Source organism: Hyaena hyaena, unplaced genomic scaffold, assembly GCF_003009895.1.
Source record: "Hyaena hyaena isolate Hyena2069 unplaced genomic scaffold, ASM300989v1 scaffold_684, whole genome shotgun sequence".
NCBI lineage: Eukaryota > Metazoa > Chordata > Mammalia > Carnivora > Hyaenidae > Hyaena > Hyaena hyaena.
This window is the reverse complement of record NW_024081316.1, coordinates 95,458-113,512: the sequence shown is the minus strand read 5'-3', so window position 1 is coordinate 113,512 and position 18,055 is coordinate 95,458. Positions and strand designations below refer to the sequence as shown.

The 18,055-nt window shown below is 41.0% G+C and overlaps 1 protein-coding gene across 1 annotated transcript in view; it reads right to left on the bottom strand.

Moving 5' to 3' along the window:
- NXPH2 (neurexophilin 2) overlaps positions 1-270 on the bottom strand; it is a 52,627-nt gene extending 52,357 nt beyond the window's left edge. The window contains exon 1 of the mRNA XM_039217390.1: positions 245-270. Coding sequence (XP_039073321.1) covers positions 245-270 — 26 coding nt within the window. The remainder of the gene's footprint in view (positions 1-244) is intronic.
- Between the last annotated feature and the right edge of the window lie 17,785 nt (positions 271-18,055).

The window sequence follows — 18,055 nt, the reverse complement described above, 5'->3', positions numbered from 1 at the left end:
TTCTGCCAGGAAGAGGCTTGCAGTCTTAGGACCAGATAGAATCACAGGAGCAGACACAGGGCACCCAGCAGTGTAGAAAGATGACACACACTGGGGCTGTGGGAAGAATGTGTGGCTCAGACCTCTGCTGTCCTATTGTTCAGTCATGGGACTTGGGCTCTTTGAGCTTCACTTCCTTTTTCTGTAAAATATGGGCTGACAATGCTTGTGAGTAGGGCTGTTGTGAGCATGAAACAATACATACCTCATGATGAACACCGCCTGACGCATAGTGGGCTCTTAAGAGTTGCCAGTGTTAACGACCATCAGAAATGTACAACAGACAGAAATTGGGCAGAGAAGGTAGTATTTCTAGAGTAGATAAAAGTATTAAAATGTGACATTGAATGATGTATGCAGGGTCTTCTAAATACTTCTGTGCTGTGAAGTTAAAAGTTGCCAGAGGGGAGAGCCTGAGCAGGGGGCTTTGAGGGACACAGGATTTCAGTAAGAAATCCTGCTAGTAGGTATGCTAAGTCAAGGAATCACTTAGCAGGCTTTGTTATAGCCTTTTTTTTTTTCTTTTCCAAAATGGAATAATGAAATTGGTATCTTAAAACACCCTCCTGGCAACAGTACAGAAGACGTGCTGGAGGAATTTGAAGGCAGGGCTTCTCGGCAACACTGCCGGCAAAAGGATCATTTTATTTCAAAAGAAGAATTTAGACCTGTTCTTCTTTTTAATTTTTTTTAAAAGTTGCAATGGGAGAGATACAGCATGTGCGTAAAAAAGCTAGTAAAAAGAGTATGCCAAAGAGCTAGAGACGGGACACATGTTCTGGGAACTAATGAATCCTGTGCTATGCTCAGTCTTGTTCTCTTACCTCCTTTTCTCTCCTGCAACCCTAAGACTGACAAAGGCTTAAACTTCCTTAGGCTGAGGAGCCTTGTCAGTAAGTGGATAACACCATGATTTTGCAGGATTCAGATGTAGCAGGTAGATACAAAAGTGTAGTGCGCTCTGAGCATCCTGTCTTTACTGAATGTGCAAACCTGCAATAGCAATAGATGGAGCATGGCTATTTTTGCTTCAAAGTCAGCTGCCTGATGTAGCAGAGAAAGCACAGGCTGCAGGGATTGCCAGCCTAGCTGCTCTAGGTACACTATGGGTAAGTTCATTTCTCTCAGAAACTTCATCACATATGCTGGTCTCTTTCATAAAATTTATATACTTGTGGACCCAGATGGACATCAATAAACAAATATATACCAAAGATGATGAGTGTAGTAAAGAAGAACAAAGCAGCACGAGGGAATAGAGAGTAACTGAGAGCTTCTTTTTGTGTAAGGTGGTCAATGAAGGCCTCTTTTGATAAGGTCCCACCTGAGCACAAGCTTGTAAGAAGTGAAGTGAGTTTTAAAGATATCTGGAAAAAAGAATTCTGGGTCTGGGAAACAGCAAGTGCAAAGGTCCTGGTGTGGGAGAAAGCTGGACATGGGGGCAGGAACCTTGAGGAGGTGTTTGTGATGGGAGTAGAAAGCCGTGGAGAGCAAGTAGGTGGTGCAGGGGAGACCACGATGGGATGTGTGGGCCGCATGGAGGCTCAGCCAGTTGTCACAGGTAGGCGTCCCGCCAGCATCCCTCTGAGGTGAGAGAGAGGGGAGGCCATCCTGGGCAGAGCACAGGCACCAGCTGACTTGCATGGGCATCACGTACCTGCCTTGCTGAGTACCGACTGCAGGTGCATTAGAGGCGAGAGTATACCAGCCACGAGGAGAACTGTGATTGGCCAGTCAAACAATGAAGATGAGACTAGGAGTTGGAAGGGTGATGGGGTAGTTATAATCTGGTTGTTTTACAAGGTGGTACTGCCAGGATTTGCTGATGGATGGCCAAGGTATGACCATTGGCTCAAGAAATTTTGGCTGGTCTTGTAAGAATAAAACAAAGTTAAAAAAAATGCCTAAACTTTAATAGTTGCTCAAAAACTCAAGTTCACTTCCACCTTCCTTTGAAATTCTTTAGCTTCTCCAGCTGTTCATATGCAGAACGTAGTCAAGAGTGGAACAAGGGGATAAGGCGGGGGTAGGGTGGTGAAAGAATAGTGTGAAGCCCCATATCAATTAGATCTGAGTTTAGGTTTTTCACCATAAGTTCTCTCCTCATCAGTATATGCCCCAATCATAAATGACACAGAGAAGGAAAAATAAAATAAAGGGAAAAATACAGTGTCATAGGGTGCTTCTTCAGCTATTACCTACTGCCTCCTATGTCCTTGACTGCATGTTTTCTGGGTAAAAAGAAAAATGAAGAGGTTAAGCACCACATTATTTAATATCTATCACCAGGGCAAGCAGAGACAAGAACTGCTTGAGACAAAATATTTTCTTTCTCAGAACAACTCTGAGGAAATTCATTATAGGCCTTCACATTAAAGCACGGCCAAGTAAAGCAAACAAACAGTGCTTCTCAAGGCTCAAAGCCTTAATCCGAGTAGCTTTAATGAAGCCTTGAAAAGCAACAATTGACAGTGGTAGAGGATTTGTTCCAGAAAGAATCAATGAAAAAAGGAGGCTCGTTGAACATTAATAAATACTGGAAAATGGATGGAAAAGCCATCTGCTAAGTACTTAGCAGAATACCCAACATTTGAAATGAAACAAGACCGTTTGGCTCAAACCGTCCCTAAAATCTAGTTTTCAGTGATTAAAATGAAAGGCCTCTTTTCTCCAAGTGAGGTTTTCATGTTAAGCCAAGTGTTAGGGGCACAGCCTTGGTGTTTCTTAGTATCCTAGCTTTTCTTAGCTGTATCTCGTTGGAAAAGGCTGAGCCTGGCCCTTTCCTAAGGCATCTAAAAGGCCCTTAGATTTTGCATTAAAAAAGGAAACCTACATTTACTGGGCATCTGTCTCCTATCGGGTCTTTGGCATTCAGCTCCGCTCTCACACTGCCGCTCTAGGCTGACTCTCATTACCCCCATTTTTCAGAGGTGGTACTTGAGACTGGCCCCGAGCCTCACAGCTGTTACACCATGAAGCTGTGGTACGGCTGAGCTGAGATGCCGCCCAAAGCCTCTCCTCTCTGGCCTCAGATGTCCTACTCTATCACTGGCTCATATTTACACTCCCTGAGCCCCTGGATTCTGTCACCATTACTCCTAAACCATCAGGCAGATAAGACATTTTATCAACTTTAGGGGGCGCTATATCACACTTAGCCTGACTTTTCCCTCATGTCTTCAGAGTTTGCAGTATGTGACATGGCTACAGCGAGTCATGAACTCATGTTGGACCTAACTTCACCCAACCGCTGCTGTCTGATGCGATGAGCACATGGGCACATGCAGATGTGTGTACTGAATACCGTCAGAGCTCAGCAGGTCATTGTTTGCTGTTGGATACCTGTCCCTTCCTTCCTAATTGTTTCCCTCCCAAACTATTTACTGTTATTCCTACCTTTAAGAAAAGATAGCCTCGGGGTGCCTGGGTGGCTTAGTCGGTTAAGCGTCCGACTTTCGCTTAGGTCATGATCTCGGGGTTCGTGGGTTCGAGCCCTACGTCGGGTTCTGTGCTGACTGCCAGCTCAGAGCCTGGAGCCAATTTCAGAGTCTGTGACTCCCTCTCTCTCTGACCCTCCCCTGCTCACGCTGTTTCTCTCTCTCTCCTAGAAATAAATTAAAAAATATATATATTAAAAAAAGAAAAGAAAAGATAGCCTCGTCAGAGAAAGTAGGAGACACTCTTGAGTAGCTCATAATATAGGGCTGCTTCAATACGAAAGGGATTTGGTGAAATGATAAAACTCTGCTATCCATAATTGCTTGTGTGTGTGTATGTGTTTCCTGTCCAAATTAGTCTGTTAGTGGCTCAAGAAGATGAATATTATAATTGATTAATTAAGCAAATAGCAATGGGGTGCTTAATATGCAGCAAGCATTATGCTACATGCTCTCTTTGGAACTAGGCACTCATAACACAATAATATTACACATAGCTGAAAATCAATCTGTGAATGGAAGAAGCTAGACTAAGCACAGCCATTGCTGTGCCTGCTACTGCTACTATTACTGAGCCCTCCCTTCTGGCATTCCACATTGTGGACGGTTCACTACTTTTCGTGCTCACAAGTGGGAGCAGAGAAAGATGAGCTAAGACATAACATCATTAAAATACAATTTGTATTTGCATTGAAAATGTAGTCTGAAAGATAAACACGGATTATGTCTATTCCATAACAAAAGAGTTGAGAGGACAATTAATTATTGAATATTTTATCCTACTATTCTAAACTGCAAGTTTTTAAACTCCAGGTATTTGAGGTAATGAACTACAAATATTTATTCAGTGGCTGCTCTTAAAATTTTTCATCTGATGATGTGTTAAATGGACTCTGCATCCTCAAATAGATAAGACTAACTCACATTTCTACCCATCTGAACTAAGATTTTACCATATTTTACATATATCTGTCCCAACTTGGGATAGATATGAGGCCCATGGGAGAGGATAGAGAAAGGAGATGAATCCAAAAAACTACGATTTCTTATCTGAGGCTCTGATTCAGTAAATGTATGTTGTCTTGAAGACAAATAATTATGAATAGATGTGAAACTATGTCTTTGTTTGAGGTGAAGTTCATGAAAGCAAGCTTTTGTTCATAGATAGCGTTAATTCAAGATTGGGGCAAAAGAATATTCTATGCTTCTGTTATATAATATCTGGCATTGTAGATACACTGCTTTCAGCTCTTAAATTTATCCCACATTTGTTCCACCAAGCTATGTATATAGTTGTTCTTTGTATTTCAAAATAGTCTTCTGACAATGAATTGTATTTTCCAGCTTCAATGATCAGTGACTTTCTTCAATGATCAGTGACTTTCTCTGACAGTCTCTGTACTTTTTTTTTATTTTCCTGCATTAAAAACCCCATTTGCTGTGTGTACAGAATTTTCAAACACACAGGTAAGAAGTATTATCATTGTTCCAGTATGCCTGCTTCTAGTATTTACTGCCATTCACATTATCTACATTTATATTCTTTCATGCATGTATGAGTTTGTCTCATCTGTGCCACAATTTCCTGACTCTATCTTGATATTGTAACTATTTGCATATTGACTTTTTCTCTTCAGCACCATTCATAACATCTCCCAAGGTATGGCCAACTGAGAGTTTAATTAACATAATGTTGATATATTTCCCCCTAGTTTATTAACCTAGATACAGAAATGGTGTTACTGAAATGGACTATTATTATTATGGCTATACCTTAGGATTTCTGGAGATTAGAAATATTCAATCCATACTGAAGTAAGCTGCTTTATTTGTATCAATTTGAAAAAATAATAAAGAAACACACACACACACACACACACACACACACACGCAGTATCTCCAACACAGCACCAAAGACCAAATTTATTGGTTGAGTGCATGAAACGTGTTTTCATGTTGCTTGATATAAATAAATTTCCGTGTATTTTATTACTTCTAATTTTTGTGTATCTGCCAAGATCTGGAAGACAGAGACAGATGTTACTATATAAGGCAAAGTAAGTGAAAATGTAAAATAGACCTCTACAGTAAGATTGCTTACATTCCAAATCTGATTCCTGGTTTCTTAGGTACATGACCTTCAGTAAGTTTCTTAATATCTCTGTGACAGACTATACTGCGTTCCTCAAAAACTTCTATGTTGAAGCCCTAAATCTCAATGTGACTGTATTTGGAGACAGTGTTTTCATACAGGCAAGTTAAGATTAAATGAGGTCATAAGACTGGAGCTCCACTCTGATAGCATTCTTCTTATAAGAAGAGGAAGATGGGAGCCTGGGTGGCTCAGCTGGCTAAGAGTCTGACTCATGATCTCATGAGTTTGTGAGATGGAGCCCTACGTCAGGCTCTTTGCTGACAGTGCAGAGCCTGCTTGGGATTGTCTCTCTCTCCCTTTCTTTCTGTCCTCCCCTTGCACTCTTTCTCTCTCAAAATGAAAAAGCTTTAAAAGAAGAAGGAGAAGAAGAGAGCCCAGAGCTCTCTCTGGGCACGCCCTCCAAGGGAAGTCTATGTGAGGATGGAGAGAGAAGATGCACATCTGCAAGGCAGGAAGAGCGGTTTCACCAGACACCACCCTACCTTGAGCCAGATGTCCAGCCTCCAGAACTGTGAGAAATGAATTTCTGTTGTTTAAACCACCCAGTCTGTGGTAGTTTCTTATAGCAGCCCTAGCAGACTAACACAATCTCTAAAGGTTTTTAATCCACTGGATAAAAAAATAGCACATACCTGATAAGAAGTATTTGGATGAAAAATAAAGTCATTTCAATTACATAGCATAGTACCTGACATATAGAAAGAGGTCAGTAAATATTAGCTATTTTTTTTTAACTTTATTTGCTTTGAGAGAGAGAGAGCTTGTGTGCCGGGAGGGGCAGAGAAAGAGAGAGAGAGAAAGAAAGAGAGAGAGAAAGAGAGGGAATCCCAAGTAGGCTCTGAACTGCCAGCTCAGAGCCCAACGCTGGCCTCAAATTCATGAACCATAAGACATGACCTGAGCCAAAATCTAGAGTGGGACGCTTAACTGACTGAGCCACCCAGGCACCCTGAGGTAATTTCTTCCTACTCTGCTTATGTTAAAAGACAGAAGCATGAATAAAATTAGGGGAGCTTTTCATTTCTGGGTTATTGTTTTAGGGAAAGATTTGCTAAGTTTGATTTGAGGAAGTTTAAAAGATGCTTTATGTAAATGAAATAAAGCTTTTGATTTGCATTCACCTTTCTGCCAGGTCTATCTCTCTTTTTTGATTCCAGTAAAAACCATCATTACTTTCTCGGGGCGCCTGGGTGGCTTAGTCGGTTAAGCGTCCGACTTTCGCTTAGGTCATGATCTCGTGGTTCGTGGGTTCGAGCCCCACGTTGGGCTCTGTGCTGACTGCCAGCTCAGAGCCTGGAGCCTATTTCAGAGTCTGTATCTCCCTCTCTCTCTGACCCTCCCCTGCTCACGCTGTCTCTCTCTCTCTCTCTCTCCTAGAAATAAATTTAAAAAAATATTTTAAAAAAAAAGCATCATTACTTTCTCAAGCTGGAAATCTTGTAGTGATCCTTTGTACCTTCAGTTCCCTGCATACTCACATTCAGTTCTTCATCAAGTCTTGCCAGTTTTACCTTTAAACCCTATTTTGTACCCACCTGTCCCTGTCTATCTTCATCACCAGTACCTTCCTCTAAGCCAACAACTGTGTTCACCTGAACCCTTCAGTTAGTATAAAGATCAGTCACTCCATGAGGTGCTTAGGTGGCTCAGTCGTCACTCTGTGGAGCACCTCAGTGGCTTAGCTGGTTAAGTATCCGACTTTATTTCACGATCTGTGGGTCGTGGGATGGAGTCTGCATTGGGACAGCTCAGAGCCTGCTTGGGATTCTCTCTCCCTCTCTCTGTCCCTTCCCTACTTGCTCTAACTCTCTCTCTCTCTCAAAATAAATAAATTTACAAATTAATCAGCCACTCTGCTTCCAGTTGTCTCTTCTTCACAGCCGTGTTAGGGCTATTTAAAACTATAAACCAAAACCTTATTCTCTGTATTAACTTTTTAAAGCCCTGCTGCACTTTGGAGCACCTGGGTGGCTCAGTCGACTAAGCCTCCAACTTCAGCTCAGGTCATGATCTCACAGTTTGTAGTTTGAGTTCTGTGTCAGGCTCTGTCCTGTATCTCCTTCTCTCTCTGCCTCTCTTCTGCTCACGTTCTGTCTTTATCCCTCTCAAATAAATTAAATAACATTTAAAAAAAAATAAAATCCTGCTGCTGTTAGAGCACAATCTAAACTCTTTGCTGGGACAACAAAGTCTTCTAATAGTTGATCCCTGCCTACCTCCCCACATTAACTTCTTACCATGTGGCGCCTTACCCACCACATCCAAGCCACACTGGCTTTTAGGTCCTCCAAGTGTCAAGCTGCAGTTTTAAAACACTGCCCCATATCTGTCAACACTCCTGTCATGAAGACGTGAGGTCCATGTCTCTGTTTGAAGCTGGGTGGTTTTGTGACTGCTCTGATCAAAGGAGTATATAAGAAGTGAAATTATGTAATGTATTGATTTGCTAAGACTATTGAAACAAATACCACAGAATGTGGGACTTAACCAAGAAAAGTTGATTTCCTTGCAGTCTGGAGGTGGGAAGCCCAAGATCAAGGTGCTGGCAGGGTTGGTTTCTTTTGAAATGTCTCTTTTTAGGTTGGAGGCAGACATCGTCTCACTGTGTTCTCACATGGTTGTCCCTTGGTCTGTGTTGTCAAGTCCTAATTTCCTCTTGTAAAGATACCAGCCATGGTGGAAGGGCCCACTCTTATGATCTCATTTTACCCTAATTAGCTGTTTGAAAGTTTTACCTCCAAATACAGTCTCATCTGAAGTCCTGGAGCAAAGTACTTCAGTATGTGAATTTGGAGGGACATAAGTCAACCCATAACACTTCTGAGGCCAGGTTCTAAGAGGATATACATCATCTTTTGTTCACTCCGAGGCCCTAAGCTGCTGTGTAAGAAATATGACTACCCTGGGGCACCATGCTGCGGTTAAGTTCAAGCCACTGGACAGACCACACCTAGATTCTCAGGTTGGTGGCCCTAGCTCAGCCTGATCTTTAAGTTGTGCTAACACAAGTGCAAGACATGGGAATTAAGTCCTAATAACTCCAAATGATTTCAGCCCTTAGCCATCCAAGTCACCCTGATATTTTGTGGAGTAGACACAAGCCATCCTGGCTGCAGTCTATCCAAATTCCTCACCCACAGGACCCCTGAACAGAGCAAGTTGGTTGTTTTATGCCAGTAAGTTTGGGGTGGTTTGTTAGGCACCAACAGATAATGGTTACACCCTCGAAGGGATTCACATATGCTCTTTTCTCTCCCTGGAATGGAATGCTCTTCCCTCTGCTCTTGGCCATCATCCTTAAGCATCACCTCCTTAGAGAGGGCTCTTCTGATGGCCAGCGTGAAGTGTCCCCTTTCATTTGTCTTGAGTTCCTTCTCCTTCTCCTTCAGAGCATATGAACACTTAAACAGTATTTAATTACTTATTTTTATTATTCAGTTTCTGCCTCCTCCATGATACTACTCGGTTTTTAAGAGCAAGAATCACTTTTCATTTGTTTGCCCAGATCAGATATGCTTTATGGGCTCATCATCAGAGGCTGTGGAATACTTATTAAATAGATAGACGACTATCAGTTCAGGGTTGCTCTGTTCTTGTTGGAAAAAGCCATTGAGAGTAAACTGATGGGATTTAGGAAGAGGCTTGGTTAAACTTAAGCACTGAGCTTTGATTGAGTACCTGTTCCTGCTAGCTCTAATCTAGGAACTAACAGTGCAATGATCACCAAGGAAACCCAAATGCTAAATAAATTCTCCAGTGGACAGCTCCATGTCAACTCACAAATAGTCTGCTCTTTGGTACAGTCTCCCCAGAGAGACTTAACATGGGAGTCAAAGTGATGAAACTACTGGCTGAAAAAATATCCATGAGAGCCTGTCCTTGGTGGGCGAGGCTGTTTCCATGTTCTTCCGTAAGTGCTAGGCTGAACCGTTAAAAGTCTATGGACACTAAAGGTGAAATATTTAAGCAAATCTATAGATAGAACTGCTAGAAACCATGGAGGTCAAACCAGGGAGAGTGCTGGAGACTGAGGGCCCACGATCGGCATTCTGGTCTACAGGGAGCAGCACCATTAAGCCATCATAAGGAGGAGGTGGTAGCATGGCCTTGACAAGTCCAGGCTCACAATTCCTAAAACTCACCCCTTTTTGTAATAGTATCTCTTTGTCATTTTTGCCCCAAAAGTGTTGCACTTGTTTCTAGTTGTGCTTCTCAGTTCTCATGATTTACATATTGCCTCAACCTGTGATCTGTGTGTATGCACCTCTGCCAAATCTGAAAATGAAGTCTGCGTAGGCTGTTATGAGTAGGTAGGTGAGGAGGGATATGTGGATAAAAGGAAACAGAAATAAAAATGTGACTAACATGGCAAAGAAGGTTAAGGAACTGGCTGATTGTTCTCAGACATCTTGGTTTACATCCAACGTCTGTCAAATTAGAAGTAAGAAGCCATGGACTGTATTGCTTTCCAAGGTTGCTGATCTCATACCTGCTGTGTGAGAAAGGGGAACTTTTTGATTAGGGATATAATCATCTCAGGCAATCAAACATGTTTTTAGAATCCTGTAGAGAAATTTGGTCCATAGAAAGAACTAGAGAAGAAGAGAAGGTTGAGAAGCTTCTTAGGTGACCTGTCATACATATGGCCCTGGAGGAGAAAAGGATGTGCAATTGGACTTTTTTTTTTTAAAGTCTATCTATTTATTGGGAGAGAGACTGAGAGAGCGTGAGAGAGCGAGCAGGGGAGGGGCAGAAAGAGAGAGAGAGAGAGAGAGAATCCAAAGCAGGCTCCGCACTGTCAGCACAGACCCCGACACGGGGCTCTATTTCAGGGACCATGAGATCATGACCTAAGCAGAAATCAAGAGTTGGATGCTCAACCAGCCGAGCTACCCAGGTGTCCCATAATTGGACTTTTTAAAAGGCACCTGTATGGTTAGGTAAGAAAAAAAAAGTTGAAAAACTGTTTAACTGCCAAGGTGGGGACTCCTTTTAGGAGAAGGTCTCATCTAAACTCGTGTCATTTTCAGACCTGAGGCTGTGGACTTCCTTATAAATGGAGAGAGATCCTCAGGTACGCTGGCCCAGCCTTCTGAGTCCTGCACCCCAAAGCTTCACTGTGCAGGCTCTGCTCTCCTCCTGCCTTGTCACCTGGGCTTTATGAGCCTGTGCTGTCATCTCGTTGGCCTATCTTTCTGAGCCTAGGATCTTTTAAATGTTCTTTCGGCTAGTACTCTGGTTTAGTTTGTGCCCTTAATTGTTTATTTGAAGTCCTAATAACTGGCTCTTTATAATTCTGAATAACATGGCTCTTCCTAGCTCCACTGCTTATTCTTTTTATTCCACTTTTAGAGGTTTGCTGACTGCTATTGATTATATACATCATGGCATATTTGATAGAAAGCCCAAACCTCCAGATTAAATGGAAAAAAACCGGAGGCAAATCACAAATATTTGATATTGTGCAAAATAAACTTTCAAGCAATTGACTACACTTCCTCCTTTTCAAAATGCAGCTTCTGTGACTGCTTGCTCTTAAATCATCTCTTGTCATGTTTAACACACAAATCCTGCAAATACTTTGCATAGCTCTTTTTTTTTTTTTAAGAACTTGAGAAAAGTGAATTTATTTAAGTAACCGGTTCTAAACATTCTTTCTCATTCCCTGTATCAATATGACCTAAAATTAAATGATTTGAAGGAGAAATTCCCTTAAAGATGATATTTCTTTTTTTTTTTTTTGCAAATAGTTTATTGTCAAATTAGTTTCCACATAACACTCAGTGCTTTAAAGATGATATTTCTATTCACTGAAAACTTTCTATGAGATTGTTTCATATGAGCGTTCCTGTGATAAGTGCATCTAAAGAAATCAAGATGAACAGAAGGCCACTTTGTTAGCTGGGGGTGACTTAGGAGGAAAGAATGCAAAGTTACAAAAACTTTAGAGAGAATATCTGACTTAAAACAGAGGCTGAATAAACATCTAGATATTTTACTTTTGTATAAATCAAGAGGGAATGCATTTATCAAATCTGCAGGTCACTCTAAGCTGGGAAAGATTATTAGTATGTCAGATTACAGAACCAAGAATCAAAAAGATCTTGAAAGCAAAAAGGAAAGAATATGAAATTAATGGAAGGAAATGTGAAGTCTTGCACTTAAACTTGAAAAAAGTTTCTGTGGAAATTGTCATTTCATGTGAAAAAAATATCTGTATGTTCAGCTGTCCTCTACCTACACTTAAGCAACAAAAAAGTCTCACAACTTTTGGCTACATTGTAGAAGCAGATCATAGGGGACCATCAAAGGAGGTTACTGTACGCTTGGACCTCAGATCACGACTTGATATTCATATTTGGTTCTAAAAGGGACATTGAGTAATGAGTTGTTTCCAGAAGATGATGACTAGGATCTGGAAGTTTCCTGAACATGAAGTCAGGGCTAATGGAAGGATTTGCAGTTATACATCAGGAAGCAAGAAGATTTCAGAGAAATCAGAGTGTTGTTTGTCAATATTAGAAAAAGTGTCAAATAAAAGAAGGGACTTTTGGGGTAGTTGTAAAGGGTAGGTCTAGAATAATCTATGGAAATTACTGAGAAGCAGAACTCAGAGTAGGGATATTTGACTTAGGAAAAGCTTACCTACCTATGATGTTCTGAGTATGGGGAATGCAAAGATGAATGGGACTCAATCCTGTTCTCAAATTTATATTTTATTTTCTTAATGTTTATTTATTTTTGAGAGAGAATGAGAGAGACAGCATGAGCAGGGGAGGGACAGAGAGAGATAGAGACACAGAATCTGAAGCAGGCTCTAGGCTTTCAGCTGTCAGCACAGAACCTGAAGCAAGGCTCCAACTCACAAACTATGAGATCATGACCTGAGCTGAAGTCAGAAGCTTAACCTATTGAGCCACACAAGTGCTCCTCAACTTTATATTTTAGAAGGGGAATAAAGTTCTGAATACCCAATTTCAACGTTTGGGGTTGTTTTCCATCCCCTCCCCCCAAAAAAGCAATACTCTGGCACCAGCTGGGTGTCTTACAATTTAACTTAAACCTGACATTATTGTGGAATTTATAAAACCTCTGGACATGAGAGACTCATGTTTGAGAAAAGCTCCGTTTTCCTTTCTAAAAACAAATGGCTAATGAACTCATTGTGAAATGGGCAAAAAGACCTTTGGACTGGGCCAGAAACAGCAAGTGTTTTACAAGCAATTGTTGGTAAGGTCAACAGGACAATGGACATTCTGATCTTAAGCCATGGGTTGTGAACTTTTTAAAGACATAATAGTTAACTAATGAACACCAGGAGTAGTTTCATTTGTTAACACCAATAGAATAGTTGATCAATGTGTAAACAAAAGCGGCAATGCCTGTTAGTGTCAATTGACAATTTTTTCCCTCTTTTATCCAAGTCATTAATTGTTCCCCTTCTTTCTCAGAAAAACCCCTGCTTTCACCTTGCAGGCAGGAAACTTTTCCCATTACTGTTGGAATCTGTGCTCCCTGAATTACAATTCTCAGCCCCTACATAAAGCCCTTTGTTCTTTTTCTGTTTTGCCTCCTTTATAGGTTAACACTATTTATCCAGATATAGTGTCACATCCCACAGGTTAAGGGCTCAATCCAACAAGACTGCCCCTCCCCAGTTTGGGATGCTAGTTGCAAGTCCAGGTCACCACCTGTCCTTTCTGACCAACCATCTAAAGATTAGAGGTTCCAATGACCTTTCTTGGATTTGATTCATTTGCTAGCATGGCTCACAGAACTCAGAGAAACATTGCACTTACTAGATCATTGGTTTATTATAAAAGGATCTAACTCAGGAATGGCCAGAATAAAGAGATGCGCAGGACAAGGTGTGGTGAAGTGGTGCGGCACTCCTATGCCTTCTCCAAGTGTGCTACGTGCCCCCGATACCCATGTGTTTACCAACCTGGAAGCTCTCTCAAAATTTTCCTTTTGAGTTTTTATGAAGGCTTCATTACACAGGCATGGTTCATTAAATCATCGGCCTTGATGACTGCTTCAACCTTCAGCCTCTTTCAACTCCTCAGAGGTCTGGGGTGTGGGACTGAAATTTCCAATCCTTTAATCACAGGCAACCAGACCCATTCCTTAGGTGCTATACAGAAGTCACCTCATTACCATAGACCCAGTTGTAGTGCAGAGGGGCTTGTGATGAATGACAAGACAACCCATTACACCTGTATGGCTCTGGAGTGATTTTAGGAATAAAGGATATGATTGCTCTTACTGTTCAGGAAATCCCAAGGGTTTGGAAGTCAAGAACCAAAAACAAAGACTAAGAATGTATGAGAAACATACTTGGGTCATCTGAATAACCAAATACATACTCTGTATAACTCACAATAATACCAGGAGGCAATGAGATAAACAAAGTAACTATTCAATGTGATGGGTGGCAGAGAGGAAAAAATGTCCAAGTTAGGGAAGGTTTACAGACAGGGGTAAGTTTGAGCTAACCCTTGAAAAGTGAATGTGTGTTTGTAGAAGGATGGACTATGGGACAGAGGGAGTGGACACCAGTTAGAAAGGTAACAGCAAAAAGCCAGAGGGACATGCCAGTAGTGGAGGAAGATTTGGAAATGGCAGAATGAATAGGACCTAGGTCTGATGGGGGTAAGGGAGGTGAAGGATGCACCCCAGGATGATTCTACAGATTTGTATTTGGGTGCTTGGATAGCTGATGGTACCATTAACGGAGAGAGGCAATATGGTGAGCAAGAGATATCGAAGAACAAGAGAAAACCAAATTCAGTGTTGGGAGAATTGGGCCTGTGATAGCTCAGAGGCACCTTGATAAAATGTAGAATCAAGAAATAGAAATCAGAAAAATGATCAATGTCACAGGTGTAGATCTAGGAGTACTTAGTTTGTAAGTGGTAATTAGTCTTGATAGTGGGTGGTATTATGGGGGGTGTAGTAGAGATTTTACCAACTGAGAAGGCCAAGAAGAAAATCTTAAGGAAGTCAGTAGTTTGAGTTGGATGGGACAGGGGTTTGTGGCAGGCAAGAAACTGTGCTTAAATATTAAAATAGTACTATTCTGGAAAATCCATGATAATGGATGCCCGAATTTGGAGATGTTGGGTTTTATGACCCAAAAGATCAAAAATTACTATGATTCTGTAAATATAAAAAGAGATAATGGTTGAGGCTGATTTTTGTACTAGGTTTTAGAGTTGGGATCCCATTATGGTGTCCTTACTTTCTTACTTTCTTTCCATGTCACAAATCCCCACATTTTAATACATATTTCAGAGTCTGTTTGTCTCTGAAATGTCTCAGGCTTTCAGGGATATTCCCTCTCAAGCCACAAGCAATGTGTTGGAATTAGTCAGAATTGGATGCCCCCTCCAGACCTTGAAATCGTGGGTATCCTAATCAGTATGTGTAAAATACACGACTTTCAGGCAACTAATAAGAGTGCTTCTTTGAATCGTTATACATTGTGTCATTCTTTGAAAGACATTGCTAGTCTAATTTGTGGTTAATAATCCAGTGATCAACACAAAGAAGTTTTCTGGTTAAACTGAAGATCTTCATTCTCATATGGAGACACAGTCCAGTATAGTAGAAAGAAGCAGAGTTTGGATTAGGTTTTGGGCTCCAAATTCCACTTTATTACTTGCTAATACTTATTTTTTTTATCTGTCAAATGGTGACTCTGTGGAGGTTATGGGGCTGTTCTTGTAATTAAATAAATTGATAGAGAAATAAACACCTGGAATAGTGTGTGACACTTAGTGGACTCACTCCCAAACGGTAATCACTGTTCCCATTTTTATTTTGGAAAACATATTTTCATCTTCCCTCATTGTGTGCAAAAATCTCTATCTAACCATTAGAGATATACTATTACCTCAGCCTACAAGGATAAAAGGGAAAAAAAAAACCCACTGTGGTTATTCAAAGGATTTTCATGGCACTGATAAATGGGTCTTTTGTCCAATATAGATTTCCTTGATCACTTCAATGCTCATTATAGAAGCACCTCTGTTCTATTCTCTCTTTTACAGTTTTGTTCCTACAACAAAAGAAATCAAAGCACCCAAGTTCAATGCAGTGCGGTGCAACCCTAATCTAACTTTACTAAAACAAAGAGTCAGAACCGAGGGGACTGCCTGAATTTATTCCCCTTGCTCTGTGCCCTGTGAGTGCTGCTTGCAGGAAATATGTTATCGCAACACGCCACATGTACTGCAGCATCAGAGGGGGCAGAATCAGGTGACCTGAGAATTTTGTCTCTCATCAGCTTCTTTGGGAAGCTATAACATCTATAACATACCTATAACACCATCCTCAGAGACCTCTGCCTGCAGCTCACAAGCTCACTACTGCACAGTACAGTGGAAGTCAGCAAACCCTCAAAGACATCTAGGTTTTGAGAATTAATGAACTCTTGGGAAACAGGGTCTAATTTTTAAGGGGAAAAACTTTTTAATACAATAGTTTCAAGTTCATACTGGATATGGGATGGTGAATAAGTTAGCAATTATTGCTTCCATGGATGATGTTTGATTGCCTGAGGAGCAGAAACTACAAAGCACTGTATAAGCATACCTCATTTTATTGCACTTTATTTTATTGCATTTTGTTTTTCACAAATTGAAGGTTTGTGGCAAACCTGCATCAAGCAAATCTATTGATGCCATTTTCCCACAGCATTTGCATGCTCATACCATGTCTCTGTGTCACATTTTCGTGATCCTTGCAATATTTAAAACTCTTTCCTTATTGTTATATTTGTTACAGTCATCTGTGATCACTGATTTGGGATATTACTATAGTAATTGTGTTGGAGCACCACTAACCATGTCATATAAAATAGTAAACTTAATTGATAAATGTGTGTGTTCTGACTGTTCCTCCAACCAGCCATCCCCCCATCTCTCTCCTTCTCCTCAGGCCTCCCTATTTCCTGAGACAGAGCAATATTGAAATTAAGGTAATCAGTAGCCATACAATGACCACCAAGTGTTCAAGGGAAAGGAAGTGCCAAATGTCTTGTCTCTCACTTTCAATCAAAGGCTAGAAATGATTAAGGTCGGTGAGGAAGGCATGCTGAAAGCCAAGATAGGCCAAAGGTGAGGCCTCTGATGCCAAACAGTTAGCCAAGTTGCAGATGCAAAAAAGAAGTTCTTGAAGGGAATTAAAAGTGTTACTCCAGGGAACACACCAATGATAAGAAAGTGCAACAGCCTTATTGCTGAAATGGGGAAGGTTTCATTGGTCTAGAAAGAATCAAACCAACCACATGTACTGCAGCATCAGAGGGGATTAACATTCCCTTAATCAAAGCTTAATGCAGGGCAAGGGCCTAACTCTCCTCATTTCTATGAAGACTGAGAGAGGCGAGGAAGCTGCAGAAGAAAAGTTTGAAGCTAGCAGAGTCTGTCTGGTTCATCAGGTTTAAGGAAAGAAGCCATCTCCATAATATAAAACTAGAAGATGAAGCAGGAAGTGCTGATGTAGAAGCTGCAGCACATCATCCAGAAGATCCAATTAAGATAATTAATGAAGGTGGCTACACTTACCAGATTTGAAGTTTAATCAAAACAGCTTTCTATCAGAAGAAGATGCCATCTAAGACTCTCTTAGCTAGAGAGAAGTCAATGCCTGGCTCCAAAGCTTCAAACGACGGGCTGACTCTATTGGTAGGAGCTAATGCAGCTGGTGACTTTAAGTTAAAGCCTAAGCTCACTTACCATTCTGAAAATTGTAGAGCCCTTATGAATTATGCCAAATCTACTCTGCCTCTGCTCTAAATGGATCAACAAAGCCTGGATGACAGTACATTTGTTTACAACATGGTTTACTGAACATTTTTAAGCCTACTGTGAGGTTTACTGCTCAGAAAAAAGATTTCTTTCAAAATATTACTGCCCATTGACAATGCACCTGGTCACCCAATAGCTCTGAGGGAGATGTACAAATGTACAAGGAGATTGAGGTTGTTTTCATGCTTGCTAACACAACCTCCATTCTTCAGCCCTTGGATCAAGTCTTGACTTTCAAGTCTTATTAGTTTAAAAAAACATAGTTTGCAAGCTATGGCTGCCATAGATAGTGATTCCACTGTTGTATATGGGCAAAGTCAATTGAAAATCTTCTGAGAAGGATTCACCATTCTAGATGCCATTACGAACATTCGTGATTCATGGGAAGAGGTCAAAATACCGGCATTCACGGGGATTTGAAGAAGGTGACTCCAACCCTCCTGGATGGCTTGGAGGGGTTCAAGACTTCACTGTAGGAAGTAACTACAGATGCAGTGGAAATAGCAAGAGAACTAGAATTAGAAGTGGATCCTGAAGATGTGATGAATTGCTGCAATCTCATGATAAAACTTTCACAGATGAGGAACTGGTTCTTATGGATGAGCAAAGAG